The sequence below is a fragment of the Trichomycterus rosablanca genome, chromosome 8 (assembly GCF_030014385.1).
Source record: "Trichomycterus rosablanca isolate fTriRos1 chromosome 8, fTriRos1.hap1, whole genome shotgun sequence".
NCBI lineage: Eukaryota > Metazoa > Chordata > Actinopteri > Siluriformes > Trichomycteridae > Trichomycterus > Trichomycterus rosablanca.
In genome coordinates, this window is record NC_085995.1 from 23,735,076 (window position 1) to 23,755,912 (window position 20,837).

At 41.5% G+C, this 20,837-nt stretch overlaps 1 protein-coding gene across 1 annotated transcript in view; it reads right to left on the reverse strand.

The window, feature by feature from the left end:
* Positions 1 to 20,837, reverse strand: part of slit3 (slit homolog 3 (Drosophila)) — an 88,765-nt gene that overhangs the window by 26,367 nt on the left and 41,561 nt on the right. Inside the window, exons 14-22 of the mRNA XM_062999639.1 lie at positions 18,348 to 18,511; positions 13,951 to 14,086; positions 13,212 to 13,280; positions 11,896 to 11,967; positions 11,711 to 11,782; positions 11,042 to 11,113; positions 9,902 to 10,065; positions 8,813 to 8,937; positions 2,330 to 2,427 (exon numbers count right to left, since the gene is read on the reverse strand). Coding sequence (XP_062855709.1) covers positions 2,330 to 2,427; positions 8,813 to 8,937; positions 9,902 to 10,065; positions 11,042 to 11,113; positions 11,711 to 11,782; positions 11,896 to 11,967; positions 13,212 to 13,280; positions 13,951 to 14,086; positions 18,348 to 18,511 — 972 coding nt within the window. The remainder of the gene's footprint in view (positions 1 to 2,329; positions 2,428 to 8,812; positions 8,938 to 9,901; positions 10,066 to 11,041; positions 11,114 to 11,710; positions 11,783 to 11,895; positions 11,968 to 13,211; positions 13,281 to 13,950; positions 14,087 to 18,347; positions 18,512 to 20,837) is intronic.

Genomic DNA, 20,837 nt, shown 5'->3' on the forward strand with positions numbered 1-20,837 from the left:
ATGCCACACAAACAGCCTAATACTGGCAAGATTCATCTGTTTTTAACTATTCAAATTAACATACAATTATTTCCAGTATTAAAAGAAAATTAGTCAGCAATGATTATTAACAAGTGGTTCTCGGCCCTTGGTCTGTGAGCTGTTTGTGGCCCACCCTTCTATTCTGTTGTGACTATAATGTGTGAATTATGCAGTTTGCAGGCCTCTAAAAGATAAAGCAGGGGTCATGAGCACCTATCCAGAGTAAAAGAGGATGAGGTTGTTTATGCAGGAGCCAGTTAGACTTTGAATGAGTTCAACCAGAAGGGTTGGATATCAGATTGAGAGTATGTATAATAGCACAGCAACAGGAAAATGCACGGAGTCACTCATTTAGTTTATGAGAGGTGTAAAGAAAACAGAGTACCCAGCGAAAACCCACAGAAAAACATGCCAAACTCTGTAGACATTGACCAGAAGAGAGGTTCAAACACAGGTCCCCAGATCTTCAGGACCCTTGTGCTGTAAAGCACCCACTTTACTTGCGGTGCCATCATGCTGCTCATAAATAGATCTGTTTTTATTTATGGATCTGCTTGGAGTCATTAAACTGGTCATTTACTGGAGTTTAATACCTGATTACATATTTAATTATGCATTGTGATTGCTATGGCATTTAATGTATTAAATATGTTTTGAGAAATACAATTTCTATTTATATATTAAATGTACTATTTGAAATAACAATAATAAAAAACCTCAGATATTTGTACCCTGATTTTATATTGTGGTTTGGCACCATTGCTGGCTGGGGCTTGGGGGAATTATTCTCCATAGAGATCTGCCACAAGAGACCAGCAACACTTATCTCATCCAGTAACTGGCGCCCACATTCATTGGTGCCACTCAATCAACCCCGCCCTCCCTGCGCCTAATGTCCGCCATTCAGGCTGTCAAATTTCAGAGACGGCTCTCTCTCTAAAAGGGCAGTGACGAGGCTGAAGCAGACACATCATACTCAGCTATCCCAGCACTGATACCCACCTGCACCACAATCGTACACCCTGACCCCACTCTATCTAAATTGGTTCTCCACAGCCGCTTCATTGCTTTTTTTTTTGTAATGTCAAGTGGAACCTGACGCGGGCTCATTTGTTGCTTGTCTAGATGCGGAGGCCGAGGCCCCTTGCTAATCAAATGGAAAGGGCAAAGCTGCATGCGTTTAAATGTTACAAGGTGATTTAGGTGGCAGGGGGCATCTGATGGCAGGGTGTTTACTGGGACATAAAACCAATTCGCCTGGTTTCTGGATTTTAAAGTGCACCAAATGCAGAGGCCGTGAAGTTGTCAGAAGCCCTATTCAGAAAGGATTCATTTTACATATTTTATAGAGGGTACTGTCATTTTATTTGCAGCTAAATCTCCCATATTGTTCATTTCCCCTTCAGATTCAATTCATTTGGTTACTCATTGGTGTATTTATTATTTTATTCTTTACCTCTCACCATTTTATTCTTGGAACTCATCTGGAACTGATATTAGGCTAAAATACAGTATATCTGTACACCTAAAATACATTCAAAATACAAACCAAGAGTTTATATGGAGTCACACCAACAAATGGAATTGTTGGCGATGTTGGAGAAAGCCAATAAAAACTCATGAAAAACCTCCATTTAGACAGTGAAGTGAAGGTGAGAATCAAACCCGGGACACTGGAGCTACGAGGTGACAATGCTGTGCCACCCTATGAGAAAAATACAGTATGTGGGTAAAACATTGACAAAGCTGCGTTAGATCTAAACAGCTTCAATGTCCTCAGGACATGGGTTTGATCCATGTGTCCACGTGTGTTTCATCTGGGTACTCCGGTTACTCCCACCATCCAAAAACAAACATTTCAATATGCAGATTCACTTGAATAATTACTGTGAATGAGTGAATGAATGGGTGAGTTTGTAATGCTCTGAGATTGATGCACACTGATGAAATGGTTCCAGAATAGACTCTGGAAATAGTGCAACCCTGATCGGAATAGATCTGTTACATTTACATTTACCTTTTTGGCATTTAGCAGACGCCTTTATCCAAAACGACTTACATTACAGTTACAGTATACAGTCTGAGCAATTGAGGGTTAAGAGCCTTGCACAAGTGCCCAACAGCAGCAACATGGCAGTGGTGGGGCTTGAACCAACGACCGTCTGATTACTAACTTGGTACATACCATAAATAAACATACATATTTTGTTAGTGATGTTAATCTAAGAAACCGATCACATCTGAATGCGGCTACAGTGTGTACAGCCTTAAATATGACAACAGACTGGCGAGTTGAATGACAGCGTACCTGTATTGGCCTTCCTGGCCTGGAAGGAGGTGGCATGTGCCCCCATTGATGCAGGGTTGGCTCAGGCAGGCGTTTATGCGTATCTCACAGTTCCGACCCTGAGAAAACAAGAGTGGATAGAAAGATTCTATTGGTACATTACCCCATTATTGATTCTTTTTAATAGCATCAGGTATTAAAGCATTTCACCAACACTATCACACAAAACCTACATGATTTTACACAAATATTTGGTCACATGACTTGGAAGTTTAACTGTGAGAATTTCTCAGTGATGTTAGGCCAGAGAAAGTCTGGCTTGGGATTGGCATTGCACTTTTTCCCAAAGGTAGATGAGGTCAGGGTTCTATAAAGGCTACCTGAGTTCCTTCAACTCATCAAATCATATTTTCATGGACCTTATTTTGTACACAGGGAGACATCCATACTGGAAGAGGACTAAACCAATCCCAAACTGCGGTCACATAGCACACTGTTAGCAATCGGTGTGTCTGAAACACCTGAATTCAATACTTAAGGGGTGTCCAAGAACTTTTGACCAAAAAATTTACACTGATCAGCCATAACATTAAAACCACCTCCTTGTTTCTACACTCACTGTCCATTTTATCAGCTCCAATTACCATATAGAAGCACTTTGTAGTTCTACAATTACTGACTGTAGTCCATCTGTTTCTCTGCATGCTTTGTTAGCCCCCTTTCATGCTGTTCTTCAATGGTCAGGACTCTCCCAGGACCACTACAGAGTAGGTATTATTTAGGTGGTGGATCATTCTCAGCACTGCATTGACACTGACATTGTGCTGGTGTGATAGTGTGTGTTGTGCTGGTATGAGTGGATAAGACACAGCAATGCAGATGGAGTTTTTTAATACCTCAGTGTCACTGCTGGACTGAGAATAGTCCACCAACCAAAAATAATCAGCCAACAGCACCCTGTGGGCAACAGCCTGTGACCACTGATGAAGGTCTAGAAGATGATCAACTCAAACAGCACTAATAGATGAGTGACCGTCTCTGACTTTACATCTACAAGGTGGACCAACCAGGTAGGAGTGTCTTATAGAGTGGACAGTGAGTGGACACTGTATTTAAAAACTACAGCAGAGCTGCTGTGTCTGATCCACTCATACCAGCACAACACACACTAACACACCACCACCATGTCAGTGTCACTGCAGTGCTGAGAATGATCCACCACCCAAATAATACCTGCTCTGTGGGGGTCCTGACCATTGAAGAACAGGGTGAAAGGGGGCTAAAAAAGTATGTAAAGAAACAGATGGACTACAGTCAGTAAATGTAGAACTACAAAGTGCTTCTATATGGTAAGTGGAGCTGATAAAATGGACAGTGAGTGGAGAAACAAGGAGGTGGTTTTAATGTTATGGCCGATCAGTGTACATTTCTGAGAGAAAGCGACTTGAAGAAATGAAGTGTAACTTGTTTGTAATGATAAAGTGAACTACTGGGTTTTTGGCAGAATTACAGGCAGTAAGTGGTTGAGTTTGGCACTTTACACACGTTTTCTGCACACTACACTCAGTTCCACTGACCAGAGACGTGCAGCGTGACTAAACTCTGGTAGACTCCAGTACACGGAGTAGACTTTACATTTCTCTGGAGAAATTATTAGAGGCTGGAACATGCTTTATTATGTTATTCTCTTCTGCAGTGGGTGAAACAGTAGCTCTAATTCAGCTCTGAGTCAGTAGAAATGCATGGTTTATGTTTCCCACATCCTGGCCTCGAACAGCAGAAATACTGTATTAGGTTCATAGGGGTTGGATAATGTTTCCAGATCTGCTTAAGAGTCCGCAGCACTCGCCAATTACCATTTTAAACAAAAACTTCCATCAGTGCTGTGCTTATTTACTCCCCACCAGTCATAACCACCGTGTTCTTGTTTTCTTTCCATGTCATTGTGTCGAGTATTTATGTTTGATTTTCTTGCCATGTTTTCATTCATTTGAACCCAGAAAAGGCTAATGCTGCCATAAACATCCTCAAAATGCATCTGTGTTCAGTCCAAAACGTTCAAAAACCAGAACATTCTTGGTTCTCAGCTGTCCATCAAACAAAGAGGGGGGAGTAACCACTTGTAAAAGGGAAAAAAATCTTTCATTATATATTCTTATCAATTATTGTAGAAATCCAGATCCAGAACTTTACACTGCTTATTGTATAAAAGCCACAAGCTATAACTAGTCTCATTAGTCTTGGGTTATTCTAAAACTTTTATTGTGCTGTTTTTGAAACCTGTGTTTTATACAGGAGTTGTTTTAGACAGTGATTTACACCGATCAGGCATAACATTATAACCTCATTCCTAACTGACTGGTCTGTGGCTATACAGCCCCATACGCAACAAACTGTGATGCACTGTGTATTGACACCTTTCTATCAGAACCAGCTTAACTTCTTCAGCAATTTGAGCTACAGTAGCTCGTCTGCCTTCGCTCCCCATGTGCATCAATGAGCCTTGGCTGCCCTTGACCCTGTCGCTGGTTTACCACTGTTCCTTGCTTGGACCACTTTTGATAGATACTGACCAATGCAGACCGGGAACACCCCACATGAGCTGCAGTTTTGGAGATGCTCTGACCCAGTCGTCTAGTCATCACAATTTGGCCCTTGTCAAACTCGCTTAAATCCTTACGCTTCTAACACATCAACTTTGAGGATAAAATGTTCACTTGCTGCCTAATATATCCCACACACTAACAGGTGCCGTGATGGAGATAATCAGTGTTATTCACTTCACCTGTCAGTGGTCATAATGTTATGCCTGATCAGTGTATATTCAGATAATATTACTTTTCTGATGATGACAGTTTGTGAGCACTGTATCTGCTTCCATTGCACTTATGCAGGTAAGTTAAATCTCCAAAAAATCATTAACACGTCCTTAATATCCAACTACAAGAGAAGCTCAAAGTGTTTTCTAAGCATCTAAAGGCAACCTAGACCTGTGCGAAGGGTAGCATGAAGCTCTATTAGGCTATTAGAGGTCATTAACAACTAGGGAAATAGACTGAATCAGACCTACACACACACCTCTACACACCTTTGCACACAGAACCATTCTGACCTTGATGCTGATATTTTAATTAAAAGAAGAACCTATTTTGTTTTGTGTTGTAGAGGACAAGGGGTGAGGTTCTTATCTCTTCTGGCATAAGAGGCCACTCAAATCCCATAACCAAACAAAAGAGTAAGGATCACACACACACCCACACACACACACCCACACACACACTATAGCAATGTGTCCAATTTATTTTAGGATATATTAATATAAATTAATTGTAAGAGCTTTGTTTTTTATTAAATATTATACATTTTTTCATTTACTGCTCTCTCTTGGTGTAAGTCCCGGCAGGTCCCAACTTACCAGGAAACACTGAGCACAAAGCAGGAAAACCCTGGACATGGCGACAATCCATCGCAGGGATTCGACCAAACCACATATCAGACACAACTGATCATGTCTGCATAGATGCCTGTCTGACCAACAGCATCACTTAAATTCAAACCCAAGTGATGCGTCACCCAAGCGTCATTAAAGCATTATACAGGTCCTTCTCAAAAAATTAGCATATTGTGATAAAGTTCATTATTTTCCATAATGTAATGATAAAAATTAAACTTTCATATATTTTAGATTCATTGCACACCAACTGAAATATTTCAGGTCTTTTATTGCTTTAATACTGATGATTTTGGCATACAGCTCATGAAAACCCAAAATTCCTATCTCAAAAAATTAGCATATTTCATCCGACCAATAAAAGAAAAGTGTTTTTAATACAAAAAAAGTCAACCTTCAAATAATTATGTTCAGTTATGCACTCAATACTTGGTCGGGAATCCTTTTGCAGAAATGACTGCTTCAATGCGGCGTGGCATGGAGGCAATCAGCCTGTGGCACTGCTGAGGTGTCATGGAGGCCCAGGATGCTTCGATAGCGGCCTTAAGCTCATCCAGAGTGTTGGGTCTTGTGTCTCTCAACTTTCTCTTCACAATATCCCACAGATTCTCTATGGGGTTCAGGTCAGGAGAGTTGGCAGGCCAATTGAGCACAGTAATACCATGGTCAGTAAACCATTCACCAGTGGTTTTGGCACTGTGAGCAGGTGCCAGGTCGTGCTGAAAAATGAAATCTTCATCTCCATAAAGCTTTTCAGCAGATGGAAGCATGAAGTGCTCCAAAATCTCCTGATAGCTAGCTGCATTGACCCTGCCCTTGATAAAACACAGTGGACCAACACCAGCAGCTGACATGGCACCCCAGACCATCACTGACTGTGGGTACTTGACACTGGACTTCAGGCATTTTGGCATTTCCTTCTCCCCAGTCTTCCTCCAGACTCTGGCACCTTGATTTCCGAAAACAGTACTTTGGACCACTGAGCAACAGTCCAGTGCTGCTTCTCTGTAGCCCAGGTCAGGCGCTTCTGCCGCTGTTTCTGGTTCAAAAGTGGCTTGACCTGGGGAATGCGGCACCTGTAGCCCATTTCCTGCACACGCCTGTGCACGGTGGCTCTGGATGTTTCTACTCCAGACTCAGTCCACTGCTTCCGCAGGTCCCCCAAGGTCTGGAATCGGCCCTTCTCCACAATCTTCCTCAGGGTCCGGTCACCTCTTCTCGTTGTGCAGCGTTTTCTGCCACACTTTTTCCTTCCCACAGACTTCCCACTGAGGTGCCTTGATACAGCACTCTGGGAACAGCCTATTCGTTCAGAAATTTCTTTCTGTGTCTTACCCTCTTGCTTGAGGGTGTCAATGATGGCCTTCTGGACAGCAGTCAGGTCGGCAGTCTTACCCATGATTGCAGTTTTGAGTAATGAACCAGGCTGGGAGTTTTTAAAAGCCTCAGGAATCTTTTGCAGGTGTTTAGAGTTAATTCGTTGATTCAGATGATTAGGTTAATAGCTCGTTTAGAGAACCTTTTCATGATATGCTAATTTTTTGAGATAGGAATTTTGGGTTTTCATGAGCTGTATGCCAAAATCATCAGTATTAAAACAATAAAAGACCTGAAATATTTCAGTTGGTGTGCAATGAATCTAAAATATATGAAAGTTTAATTTTTATCATTACATTATGGAAAATAATGAACTTTATCACAATATGCTAATTTTTTGAGAAGGACCTGTACATGATGCCAAAATTAAAGCACCTTTCATGTTACCTGAATAAGATAAGATAAGATCCTTTATTTGTTATATATACATATACATGTGTACAGTACAATGAAATTCTTTCTTCGCATATCCCAGCTTGTTTGGAAGCTGGGGTCAGAGCGCAGGGCCAGCCATCGTACGCCCCTGGAGCAGACAGGGTTAAGGGCCTCGCTCAAGGACCCAACAGTGGCTGCATAGCAGAGCCTGGATTTGCTCTACCCACTAGGCTACCACTGTCCCTAATTATGCATGTGTATTAACTTGCATCAGTCACACAGCTGGTTGAGCAAAGTTTCTCATTTCCATGAGGATTTTCATTGGTCCTACCAAAATCATGCATTAGGTGCATGAAGAACCCACCACAATAACTTAAATGAATTGATTGTAATGGCGACGAAATAAATGTATTGACCTGCTGCTTACTATCAGATTCATTTATTTCAAAAGTTTTTCTTTACACAAACTGCTTGCAGGAATGATGTCTGCAAATTCCTAAATACCCCAATGTAGCTTTAATAAACTGAGAATGTTATTTATAGACATTTCATTATTAATTTTCTGGCTGCAAATATCACCTTGTTGACTAGACAGCCAATTAGACAAAGGAACAAAGTAAATCCAAACATTGCTTGCAATGTAACATTCTGTCATTGCTGCACCGAAATAATGATGTAGTTTGTTGGCGGAAAATTAATTAGAGCTCCAAGTTTTGTTTGTGCTCTTACAGGCCAGTTCTTGCTTTATTTTTCAATTATTTGATTTGAATTAATTCTGTTGCTAATACTGTTGCTTTCACAACCCCTGGTCTGGCTGCTTGTTGTCACACAGAGCTGTATCACATCTAAAGAGCCACACTATTCTCTACATGAATCCCCTACATCAATGGTTGCACTTTGTCCATTTCTGGGCATTGCATATCACATCCACACACATCCAGCCTTCCCTCCCTCAGGCTAGGCCGATTTTGTCTGTAAGACTTGAGGGCTTAAACACTACCAAAACAAACTGCTTTAGCACCCAAACACCTCCTTGCTTTCTAAACCACATGGAAACAATGATAACATCCAAGCCCCAGTGTGAGATGCTTAACATTTCTGCATTAATCAGGTTTTGTGCAGTAGCAGAAAGGCCAATATATCGAACAAGTTCTGGAAGATTGATGCGCTAAGCCTCTTGCACTCTGATAATCATATGCATAAGTCAAAAAGGCTATGCATAATTAGTACAGAGGTGAGCCTGAATAGCATTAACCACTCTGAGTATCTGTGTGAAATTAGAAGAGGAAATGATCTTTTACCTTGTAGCCAAAGGGACAGGTGCAGTGATAGGAGCCGGTCACATCGCTGACGCATGTGCCGTTGTTCTGACATGGGGTGGCCAGACAGGGAGCACACTTGGCCATCAGATTCACATCAACAGGGCCTGTAAGGAAAAAAAGAATAAAGGTGTAATGTGGCTGCTACTAAATGAACTAGGGAGTGTGCAATATTGAGAGTCATGTCTTTCTGCTTTGCCATGTTGGTGAACAGCAGGGGCACAGAGGAGCAGATGATTGATTTGTCAGTTTTTCTTGATTGTCAATCACTTGTGCCTCATAAGTGTTAATTCGCCAGCTCCTTTGTCGGCACACCAGGCCCATCTTCCGCTGGCATGCAGCTGGCATACTGTAGCCTTCTGGGAACTCAACTCAGTGTCACAGTTTTTAGGCCTCACAGTGGGACCGCCCTGGGAGAGTGGATTACCCCAGAGGCGGCATGATGTCCCTTTTCCTGAAGCAGACCCCAGCCATAAATCCAGTTGGTGTGTTTGGAGCTCCGCCAATGAATTGCCAGCCCCGTCTGGTTCTGAGGGTTTTCCATTTTTCCTTTTCATAAAACTGAGTAGTTGACATGAAAAGCAGTCTGTCATTTTTGGGACAACCCAGCTCTCAGTTCTGCACTATCCCTGTTCTACCCACTTTTTCCGTAGCAGGCTGGGGATGTCTTATTTATCACTTTGTTTCCATTATTTTGGCCACTTTGTTTATTTGCAATTATCTCCTTTTTAGTGGCTTTTAAGCCAGAGTATTGTTCTACCTTGGTATATAGAGGCGTGGCTTTACCTTGCACTTCAATAGCAAGGCGCGACACACCCGTTACAAAAGACAGAGTAAACATTTAAGAAGAGAGATTTGTTAAAGTGTAAGTGATGAGTTACTAAGGAAAAAAAAGATGACATTGAAAATAAATTCATCACATAAAAGGACAGTATACCTTTTACACCTACCTTAATCTTAAATCAATGCCCCAGAACTGCTTATTGACTTTTAAAGGCTAAAACATGGTTGGTGTCACATAGAAAAACAGGACATCGAGGAACCAAAACTGAGAGAGAAAAAACATCTTACCGTTGCATTGAAAGCGGTTAAGTGGAGTGGTCAGAAGCAGACGGTCTGCCATATCAGGTGGTCCTGTACAGCGGGCAATGCCTGGCTCCTTAAAACCAGCTTTAACCCACTGTGAGAGCCAGCGCAGCTCACAATCACAATACAGTGGGTTAGCGCCCAAAGCCCTGTGCAACACACACACACACATTTATTAATATTGTTACACATTTTACCTAACCTGACTTTAAATTAATTGAAACTGGATACAATCCAAACAAGGGATCCACAAGTAGCGGTTACACACATTGCCTTTCTTTATACTGAGAAACACTGTCCTAGTTGCAGTGTTAAGCTATATACGATACTGGCTTTATGCTATATACAAAACTGGCTAAATGCAATATACTGTATATAGAGTACAGTATGTGGTAACCTGACCATGAGCTTGTTGGACATCCCATTTGTGTTCACTGAGTCAAAAAAATTGATGTTTTGACAAGAAAGCCTGGCTTGCAAGTGACAATTTCAATTCATCCAAAATGTGTTCAGTAGCACTGTGGTCAAGGCTCTATACAGGCCACTGAAATTCCTCCACACCAGACTCATGTCTTTATGAACCCCACGACCTTCACCAATCTGTTGCATATCACTGATTTTTAGAATTGATTTTATAGACTTAGTAGCAATGAGGTTTTTAAACACTAAGTCAATAATTAGAAGTGGTGTCCACATACTTTTGAGTTTTTACTTATTTACTCAACTACACAAATGCTGTTTCTTGCTCCTTTTCTAAAAATGAACTATTTATGATGGTTCTTTTTATTGTAGTACTAAAAAAGCAAGCTGCACAGACCAGATCCTCAAAAAGAAGAAAAAAGAAACAGCTATAAGAAGTCACTGATGCCTTTTAGCAGTAATAAAATTTACAAAGATTTCCTAAGAGGCCCTGCATCAGCGCACTGAGCACAGAGTCGTGTTTTTTCCCCCCTCAATCTTGCTCTCTTTCAGTCTCTCTCCCTCTCTGACTCCCTGATGCACCCTGTAATGTAGTCAAACCTCTATAGATCATAAAAGCATAAGTGTCTGCGGGTCTGATGCCGCGGAAATGCCATTAATAGAAGAGCAGGAGACCGAGAAAGACAGAGAGGCAAACACACTCACAGATGAGACAGAGACGTCAAGTGGTTGAAGGCTCCCTCCGGAATAGTTGAAAGGTCGTTTCCGTGGAGCGTTCTGCAAGAAGAGAAAGGAGAAATTGAAAACAAGCAAATGCAGAACTCAGAAAGAGTCTCATTGTTTTAGCCACAACAAAGGAGCGAGAGAAGACACTGATGTAGATCTGACTGTAGAAACTTTGGTCTGGAATGTCAGTTCATCCCCCACATACCCACATAGCCACAGGGCTCTGGTGTCATTCAGCGGCAATCAGACTCCGTGACCCCACCAGGCCTGAACTAACCAGGGCATGCTAGTGGCACCCCAGGGGCATTCTAGGAAATTAAACAGTGAGAGTGATTGCCGCATAGCAGACAGAATTGACCTGAGGGGGTGGTTCTGCATCACTCGGGCATAACTGGGCATAGGGGCCTAAGGGCTGCTGATAACCTCCAGACTGTGGTTTGGAAAGTAAGCAGAAAGAAAAAAACGATTATTCCTTTTTTCATATACAAGGAGAACCTTCAGAGTGCAGAAACTCATTTTGTAGCTGCTCTGTTCTCTGTTTCACAGCCAGCTCTTAAAGCGGAGGTAATAAGGTTGGCTGTGGGGCAGCGACTTAGTGCATGTAAGTGTGTGTGTGTTGGGCACAGTGAAAACAAGTAGGGGACTTACAGCAGACGGAGTGAGCGCAGTCCATCAAAAGCATGCACAGGCACACAGTGAATCTGATTATAGCTCAGGATACTGCAGAGAAGCAAACAGACAGATATTACTATGAAGAATTGATGTACTACACACATGGACTGATTTTAAAATATAAAGAAGAGTGTGTGGCAGATGGCAGCTTTGCTACTCACAGGGTGGCAAGTTGAGTCATATTGCTGAATATTAAAGGTGTCAGAGAGCTGATACTGTTGTTACTCAGGTCTCTACAGGACAGAATGAAAAACACGTTTAGGCACAGTCGACCAATACAGCAAGGAATTCCACAGCTGTAATGCGGCGGTTGGCAACCAACAGTTAACATCAAATGTTTACATACACATACAAACAAGTCTGTATATAAATGATGGGCTTCCCTCATTGGCTTTGAGGGAATGGACTTTCTTTGCTGGTTTCTTTAAGTGTGACCTTGTTTAGAAGACCAATACACACTTGCTTTAGAATGATGACTGCTTTTTTCTATACACTAAAGGTCACACATGATCAGAATTAGCTAATGTTACTCTGATCACAGGTAAAATACCTTCAAAACTGTCACAACTTCCTTCCAAAAAGCGAGGCCAAAAAACCCTGCATTTCTGGCCATGGATGGCTGCCTGCAATCCAACCTGTGTTGCTGGGTAGATGGCATAGCAGTTTGCATGACACATGCTGCCGGCCTCTTATCACCAATCAGTGGAAGAGTCACACTACGACCTATGTCAATTGCCCACCATGTGCCAGCACCCCAGTCAGATACGGAGGGCACATTTTAGCAGCAGAAGTGAAGAGAAACCTCACCTGACCTTCCCACCCTCAGACATGGCCAACTGTGTCTGTTGGATGTCCACAGAGATTTGAATGAACAAGTTTGAGCTCTCCAAGTGAGCTACCATGACCCAAGCATGTTCATTTTCTTTTTCTATACAATTCAACTGATAAACAAACCTGATTACAAAATCTTAAGCTTGACATGTTACAAGGGTTCTTTAAAAAGTTTCCACACTTTAAAAAAAAAATCTATTTATTAGAAATTTCAAAAACAAATGACAGCACTTTTCTACATAGTCACCTGCTGATGCATTTTTTCCAGCGTCGTACCAACTTTTTAATGCCATCAGCAAAAAAATGCTTTTGGTTGAGCGAGTAGCCACTGATGCACCACTGCTTTCACGTCATCATATGAAAATCTTCTTCCCCTTAAAGCTTCTTTAAGCGTTTCAATAAGGTGGAAATCAGATGGCGCTAAATCCGGACTATAAGCTCTCTCAGTTTCTCAGACACGACCCATTACTACCACTCCCGCCCTCACTGTTTCCAACAAAAATATAAAAGTGCGGAAACTTTTTGAAGATCCATCATACTTGCTAATAACTGATAGTCAGTTTCTGATTGAGTCACAATAGTTTAGTATTCAGATCAGTAGAAGAAGGGCATTAAGGTCATAATGTGAAAGGGTGTGTATACTTACATGAGCGTCAGTTGTTTAAGACTGGCCAGCTCTTTGGGTACTGAAGTGAGTAAGTTGCCTTCCAGATACCTAAACCATACAAGACTTCATTTACACTGTTTATTACACTACAGCTATGGTGTGCCACATAGCAACATGGGTATTAGAGACTTGGATTTGAACTGTTGAGCCTCTGGTCACTGTTGTCCACGAAACATGCAGAAGGTGAGTTGGCTACTGTGAACCGTCCCTGGGTGTGAATGAGTATGTGGGTGTCTGGTGATTCATGTACTCCAGCTTTGCACCTGTATCTGTATCAGCCTTTAGCAAGATGAGGGCTTTAAATGAATCATTTTAAAATGAATATTGTAGGGCAGGGGGCACAGTGGCACATCAAGTAGAATGAGTGTCAATAAGCACCAGGTTTCTGGAGACCTGGGTTTGAAACTTTTCTCCAGACACTGTCTGTGATCCTCTTACCTTCCAAAAATGTTTGTGTGATGCCCTGCAATACAGGATAAATTCCTGCTTTGTGCCCAGTGTTTCTAGGTGGTTATTCAAAGCAGCCATTTGTACTGACTAACATAATGTCTTGTTTAAATAATGTCCAATAAAACTATAATGGTAAATAAAAGTTTATTTCTGCAATTATTCCATTAAAAGAGCTTAATATTGGATTAAAACTGAACCTCAATAAAACAGATAATAGCATGATGTGACAATCATTAAATCAATAGATTATGGAAATAGAAAGACTCACAGCTCAGTGGTGTCTTTGGGGATGCCCTTGGGCAGAGAACGCAGTCCACGGTTACTGCAGCGCACCACTGTATCTGAGCATGTGCAGGGCTCCGGACACTGAGGGGCCGATGGCAGACAGACATTCTCCTCTACACCTAGAGAGAAAGACACAGACAGAGACAAAGGCATTAATTTTTAATGTACGACTGCGATCTCACAGGCAGGAGAAAAATGGAGCCGGGTTTAATATAGATGTTCATAAATTCTTCAAAGAGCGCAGGCTGAAGGCCCAAAAGAGAAGAAAACAGCAGCAAAATCACAGGTGCAACACTGTGTGCCATGTTAACTGGACCGAAACTTATTTAAGTGCCACCCTTTCCAAAATAGCCCTCGCCCAGCTGCCACGGGGATCGGACAATCAGCCACGACAACACTCGCTCCTAATAAGCAAAACAGCACACAGGAGTTACAGATCATTCGTTAAATATTGTTCTTGGCTTGTTCAAGTCTCAATTTAGTTCAATCGGTGCTCCCCCTTCCTCTCCGCTTTCATTTCAGGTCCAAGAGATGCTATCTGCACAGGGCCGGAGTGGCTCTTCAGATTAAAAAGAAATGAGGAATTAAGACGTTAATGAGAGGTAATGTGGGTTCAGGGGAGCGCCAACAATAACAGACTGAGTGAGTATGATGAGAGGAGGAAGGGCGGGGGTAGGGGAACAGGACAGACTCAATTTAGCCTGCTGATTGGGCTTCTCTAAACTGGAGAAAATGTCCTTTTGCAAATTAGTTTTGCTTTTAGTTCCTTCAAAGTGTAATTTTAACACTCCCAAAAAACACACACAAAAAAGCAGGGAGGGCATGAAAACTCACTGACCTGTTTATTAGGATGATGTGATATCAATATTGCATTATATTAAAATCAAATCAAAACAGAAATATGTTTAATTTCCTTGTACACTGCCTAGTGTATAACATAAACTATAAGTCTCATATAGTTGTTTTTAAACAGCTTGTTAGCTCTGGGTGTGGATGAAAATCCAAAAATTAATAATTAGGGGTGTCCACATACATTCGGCAATATAGTTTATGTCAATACCCTTTCATAGTTTGTGCCAGTTGCAAGATTACTTAATAGTATATAAAATCAAGCGTACAGCCATGTGATCACCATAGACAAACATTGAAAGCGTTTGAAGGGCTTTTAACATGGCACTATGATGGCATGACACACACGTCACCCCAAGAAATTTCCTTCTGGTGAGAGCTGCCTGATGTTTTTGTGAAGCAGAAACCTCTAGGAGCAGCAACAGCACAGCCTCAAAGCGCCATGTGGCACAATTGCCAAATTCCAATACATGGTTCCACAGTGACTCTGGATCGGATGGAAAGATGTAAAGCACACAACTATTGAACTTTGGAGCAGTGAAAATACATTTCTGGTGTGATAAATCATGCTTTGTTAGGAGTCAGAGAAATGCATTATGGTAGACTATAGGAAATTCTGGTAAAACAAACACTAGGTAGCATGATGCAGCTGATGGAGTGGCTGCTGGTCATAGGTGGCCATTGGACATAGGTCAGACAGACTAAGGTTAAGTCTCACCTTCATGTACTGTACTCATGCTTTCTTTGTGACCAGGATAAAGCAGTGGTAAAAATAATAATAAAAAAAAAATGTAAAGAAAAGAGTAGACCAGGCAAACCCTGCTCTTTGGTATGAGGTATCAGTCATTTGCTTTTTTATAGTTTATTAATTTCTACTTACAGTTTTATTTTTATATCTGTGGAAAATGCATCACAGTAACTGCCCGAATGTTAAAATACATTTCTTTTTTATTTACTCTAATATGTAATTATTTTGGAAAGATATATAACTTTTAACAATATGCTTCATAATTTATTTGGCAATATGCTACCAAAACTCGAGCTGTTTTTATATATTGCATTGATATTTTCGCTGTAGCTCTCATTCATCATACTCTTTCTCATGTATCTGTCAAAAAACAGCTGAATTGACAGTCAATATGTACAAATGCAGCCAAAACACAAAATTAGCCTGGAACATACGCGTCATGCCAGCTAACAGCCCTCTTCCTTTCTGAATGCGCTGCCTATATTTGAGCAGAATATGCCCTGAAGCCCTCAAGGAGAAAAGTGCTGCTCTTTCCAAACACTCTGGCTTTGGCGACGGGGCCCTACTCTAGCTGTGACTGGGGCCAGACAGAAGCCAAACCACATTTCCTTATACTCTGTTCAAATTTACAGCAGCTCAGCGTGACAGCGGTTCCCCCTCGTGTCAGTTGGGAAACGGCTGCTGCTTCAGATGCAAAGCTGGACGAATCCTGATAATGCGGGAGTCTTGCGGTCTGATTTGGGCTTGCTGTGTCCTCTACATGCTGGGATGGGGACAAGGTGATTTACACCCATCCTGAGCTGCATCTAGACCTGTATGAGAGTGAGGAAACCGCACAGAGACGGCGTGCAGATAGATTTGCGGCCTGATTGACTGTTCAGGCTGTTCTGACCGAGTAAGCATAACTCACTGGGATCAGGGGGTGGACGTCATGCAAATAGCAAAGACTATATGAGTCATAAAAAACTGAGCTGCGCTGACCTGAGCGAAGTCCACAGAGTCCTCTTTCAATTATGTGGTTTGAGTTCTGAACTAATCCGTCAGCCATGCGCACACGCTGACATTGTGAACGTGTGGCTGCATCGGTGCTATGTAAAGTCGCTGGTTCTTAACCCTCTGCTGGTCAGCAGATCAAAATAGTGGTCAAAAGCGAGTCCTACTGGCTGCTCACATGCATTAATGTATAAGCGTAATAGACGAGTCCAGAGAGACTTACAAAAGTGTGATTTATTATCCCTAGTAGACATTTCCTCACTCTAGTTCACATAAAACAGACTAAAAACACTTTTCTGTCCAAACCCTGTAATACAATTAAAGTGGGTGGTGCTTGGATGGCACATTGATGTCATGTGCTAACCCTTCACCACAGTTCAAGAGCCAGTTCAAGTAGTGGTGCCAGCGGCCCGAATGGGCTCTTTTCATCCAACTTACTCCATTAGACATGGGCCTTTGTGTATGTAGACTCATCTCCTTGCAGTTGCAATACCGAATAATGTCTGATCGAGACACTGGCATGACTGGCAAACACATATAAAGAGAACAATGCAATGCTTTCTGAATATTAAGTTTTCTGGTAGCGTGTGACCCCTTTCAGCCAACGTGGGTGGTAAAGCTTACAATGGGGTTTGAAAGCACACAGGGGAATTGTCGAGAACAAATTGTGGAGAAAAAAGGGGTTAAAATATGGATATGGGTCAGAAGAAGTATAATATACATGTATTTATACTATAGGAGGTGTAGGTTAGTGTCCGTACTTAGACAAAATGTGGGCCTTCAGTCATTGTTTGATGATACTTAGGCTGCATTTACATGATATGCACCAAAACTGAAGAGGTGCCACTTACTGTGCCACTCCACTACCTTGATTGTCGCATACAGCACAGATTTACCGCTTTGACACTCGGTTTTTACAGCTTGCCACTGCACTCAAAGTTCAATCTGATTGGACAGTTTGCCACTGACATTTTGTTGCCAGTAACAAACTGTCCATAAGACGTAGTTAAAAGCAAAGCGTTTATTAATTCTCAAATTGTTTGTTGGTCTTACGTAGCTCTCCAATGATTAAAGCAATTGATTGATTGAAGTTTCATGAACCCACTTCAGTTTTTTTAATCTCATGCCTTCAAATGTTAGTCAGTTACAGAGCTTTCTTGTTTAACACTAAAATATGTCTACATGTGAATAAACTGTCAATACAAGTCTGCAGAAAGCAATTTTGCTGCATACTATCAAATCTGCAATATGCACCCGGCTTTAGCCTAAGAGACTCCACCACAGCAGATGCCCTTGCTCAAGTCATAAGGGGTTTGTTAAGACAAGCCAGATTTGTAGCTAAAAGGGTAGCGAGTACAGAACAGGGTTTAACGAGTGTTCTCAGGTAGCTGGGGGCTGGTCTATTTTTAGCTTTGTAGACAAGCGTTATTGTTTTAAAATTAATGAGGGCAGATGGTACAATACAGCAGAGCCTGGACAGGTTGAAAACAAGACATGCGGATACATCAAATTTGAATTTAAAATGAAGCTGTCTGATAGTAAGTGTGGAAAATGTCTGCCAGAAGGGAAGTGCAGAGGTCTAGACTCTTAGTACAGGCTTATATTATACCACAGTAGTGCTGGCCACACATCCATGTGTCACGAGCCACAAATGGTTCACAGGCTGCAGCTTTTAGGAACTCCTGGTGTAAGCATATGTTCTTGTGATTAGGCATTCACTGATGAATTGATCCAAAGGATCTCATGAATTAAGCATAAAGAGCACATTGAAGAACTGTAGAGCTGCCTACCATCACATGTGAAGTCGGGCGTGGAAACGTCCTGTATGGGGATTTCCTTCAGGAAGGCTGGTTTCTGGCACCTGGGGTTTCCACTCACTACCCTGGTCTTCTTCAGCCACTGACCCAGCCATGCCAAGTGACAGTCACACACATACGGGTTGGAGAGCAGGTTACTGTAAATGAAACAAAATAGGACTGTCATGCAGGGCCAGTTATTAGATGTCCCTGACAAGGGAGGGGGTGCATGGGTATTGGAGTGGAAATGGTTGCAATTTCCATTATAATAGTGACTGATGAAACACTGTGTAGTTGTATTTTCTACTGCAAATATATTAAAAGGCCGGAAGTTTCTGGAAAGCCATAAACAATAATAGAAAAAAAATATATAGACATAACATCCCTTGCCATCTATAAAGGCATTTTACTGAACTTTAAAACATCTCTCCTGGGATCCACTTCCATTAAGCTATAGGAGCATTAATGAAGTCCAGCACTAATGTAAGGCTGGAAGTAGTCCACAGTAATCTACTATTATATGGTAAATGTTTGTCTATCAGTGTTCAGTTGATGCAATGTTCTAATACGATAGCCCACCACTGCTGAGATTCAGCAGTGTGTCTACACAGACATGATCTTTTAGGATTTTCCCCCGCAAAAATGAATGAGAAATCAATGATGTTTGTACTAACATGGTTTGTCTTTGTGAGTGTGATTTGGTTACATTTTCAATGGATTATTTGTCCAATCTATTTAATGAATGTATAATGAATGAGCATGGGTAATTTTAGTGTTCGTAATGCATTTACCTGCCAAGGGGCTGCAGATGGAAATTAGCTTGTTAGATAATTCTGGTGCAATGAATATTTTCTCTGTGAGATTAATGTATTTTGTGTATGGTCCCTGACAAATAAAATGAATAAAATTCAATAAAAATAATAATGTGTGTGTGTGTGTTTGGTTAGTGGGAGAACCCTATGATGCATTGGCACCCTGTCCAGGGTAATCTCGCCTTGTGCCCAGTGTTTTTTGGTGAAACTGGACCTGCCACAACCATGAACCAGATAAATTGGTTGATAAAATTTAAATTAGAACAAAATATACATACGGTTGTAGGTGACATTTTCTGTGACAGTAAGAAGGCTTAACGATAATCAATAACATGGAATTTGGAGGTCATGAGGCAAAGTTTAATGACATTATAGAACTTCCCACACCACCACGTTATTAAAGGTGCTGTATGTATATTTTTGACCCAGCATATTGAAAAAAAGATCAAGAAGTATGTAGTCTGATCATTCAGTCACTGACAAAAGATGCAGAAAACATTAAAATTCTGACACTTATGACACACGTCAGATACAAGTGACTTGATTCTAGTGTTATAGCATTACTGAACTAATCTTGGGTGTCTTTCATTTAACTGTGTTTGTGTTACGGGTTTTTATTTTGATATTCATCAAAATGCTGGTAAATCTACAGTATATAATATAATTTGTTATGAATAGAATATTTCAGAACATTTACTTCTGGGTGGCAGTGTTCAGTGTGTAGCTTTAAAGCAGAGAGATAATTTACAGTAGTGCAGAAGTACATCCCCCACCCTTATGCCCAGTAGATAAAGCATAAGGCTAAAACATAAGACAGAAATATAAGACTCAGACACATTTTTATCACATCTGGGCTGTCCTGAGCTCTAAACTCTATCCCCTGCTCCGCTAAATGGACCACAGGAGTGGAGCTCTCAGAACCGAGTTACTAACCCATTTTTCATCCGTCCTCTCCGTGCTCAGAGAGCTCGCTTGCTATAGAAGGACCTAAATCATAAAAGTTTAGTCTCTAGCGGAAGGCGTCACCAGTCATGAGTTAGCGATGCTGTAAGCAAGGGGCCTGCCTGACTGGTGCAGTGTTACAGAATCCAGATCCTTGATAGCTGCCGTCACGTTATAGCTGCCGTGGAGCAGGTTCATTCATGAGCAGAATGGTGCATCTGAGAGCTTTTATTCAGCTCTAGCCTACAGCACTGATTAATTAAGTGAACTGACCTTCCCATGCACCGCTAAAAGACGCGTGAGGGCTTGCAGGCACCTCCGTGCGATAATACCCGAGCCGCTACGCCATGTGTTTGCCTTTGTTTTTCACAGTGCACCTCGTGAATAATTAAAGCATCAAATGGGTTTATTATGTTCAGAGAGAGAGAGGAGAGGGATGCGTATAATCTCATTCTCTAATGCTATAGGCAGATCTGTTTCCTTTACTCTCATCACAAATTTTTGAGTAACCAGTGTCATTTGTGGCCCGGCAGCTCACTTTGCATTATGTAAATGAGACATGTTGGCTAATATTGCTTTGACTGGCAATAAATAAAGAGCTGAGTCTATCAAAACTCAGAAGCACAAAAGCACACAGGCATGCCAATCTGTGTATTTGATTTATTTTGTGTACTTTATTTTGTTTAAGGGAAGTTGTCTAGCGGTTAAGATACTGGACTAGTAATCAGAG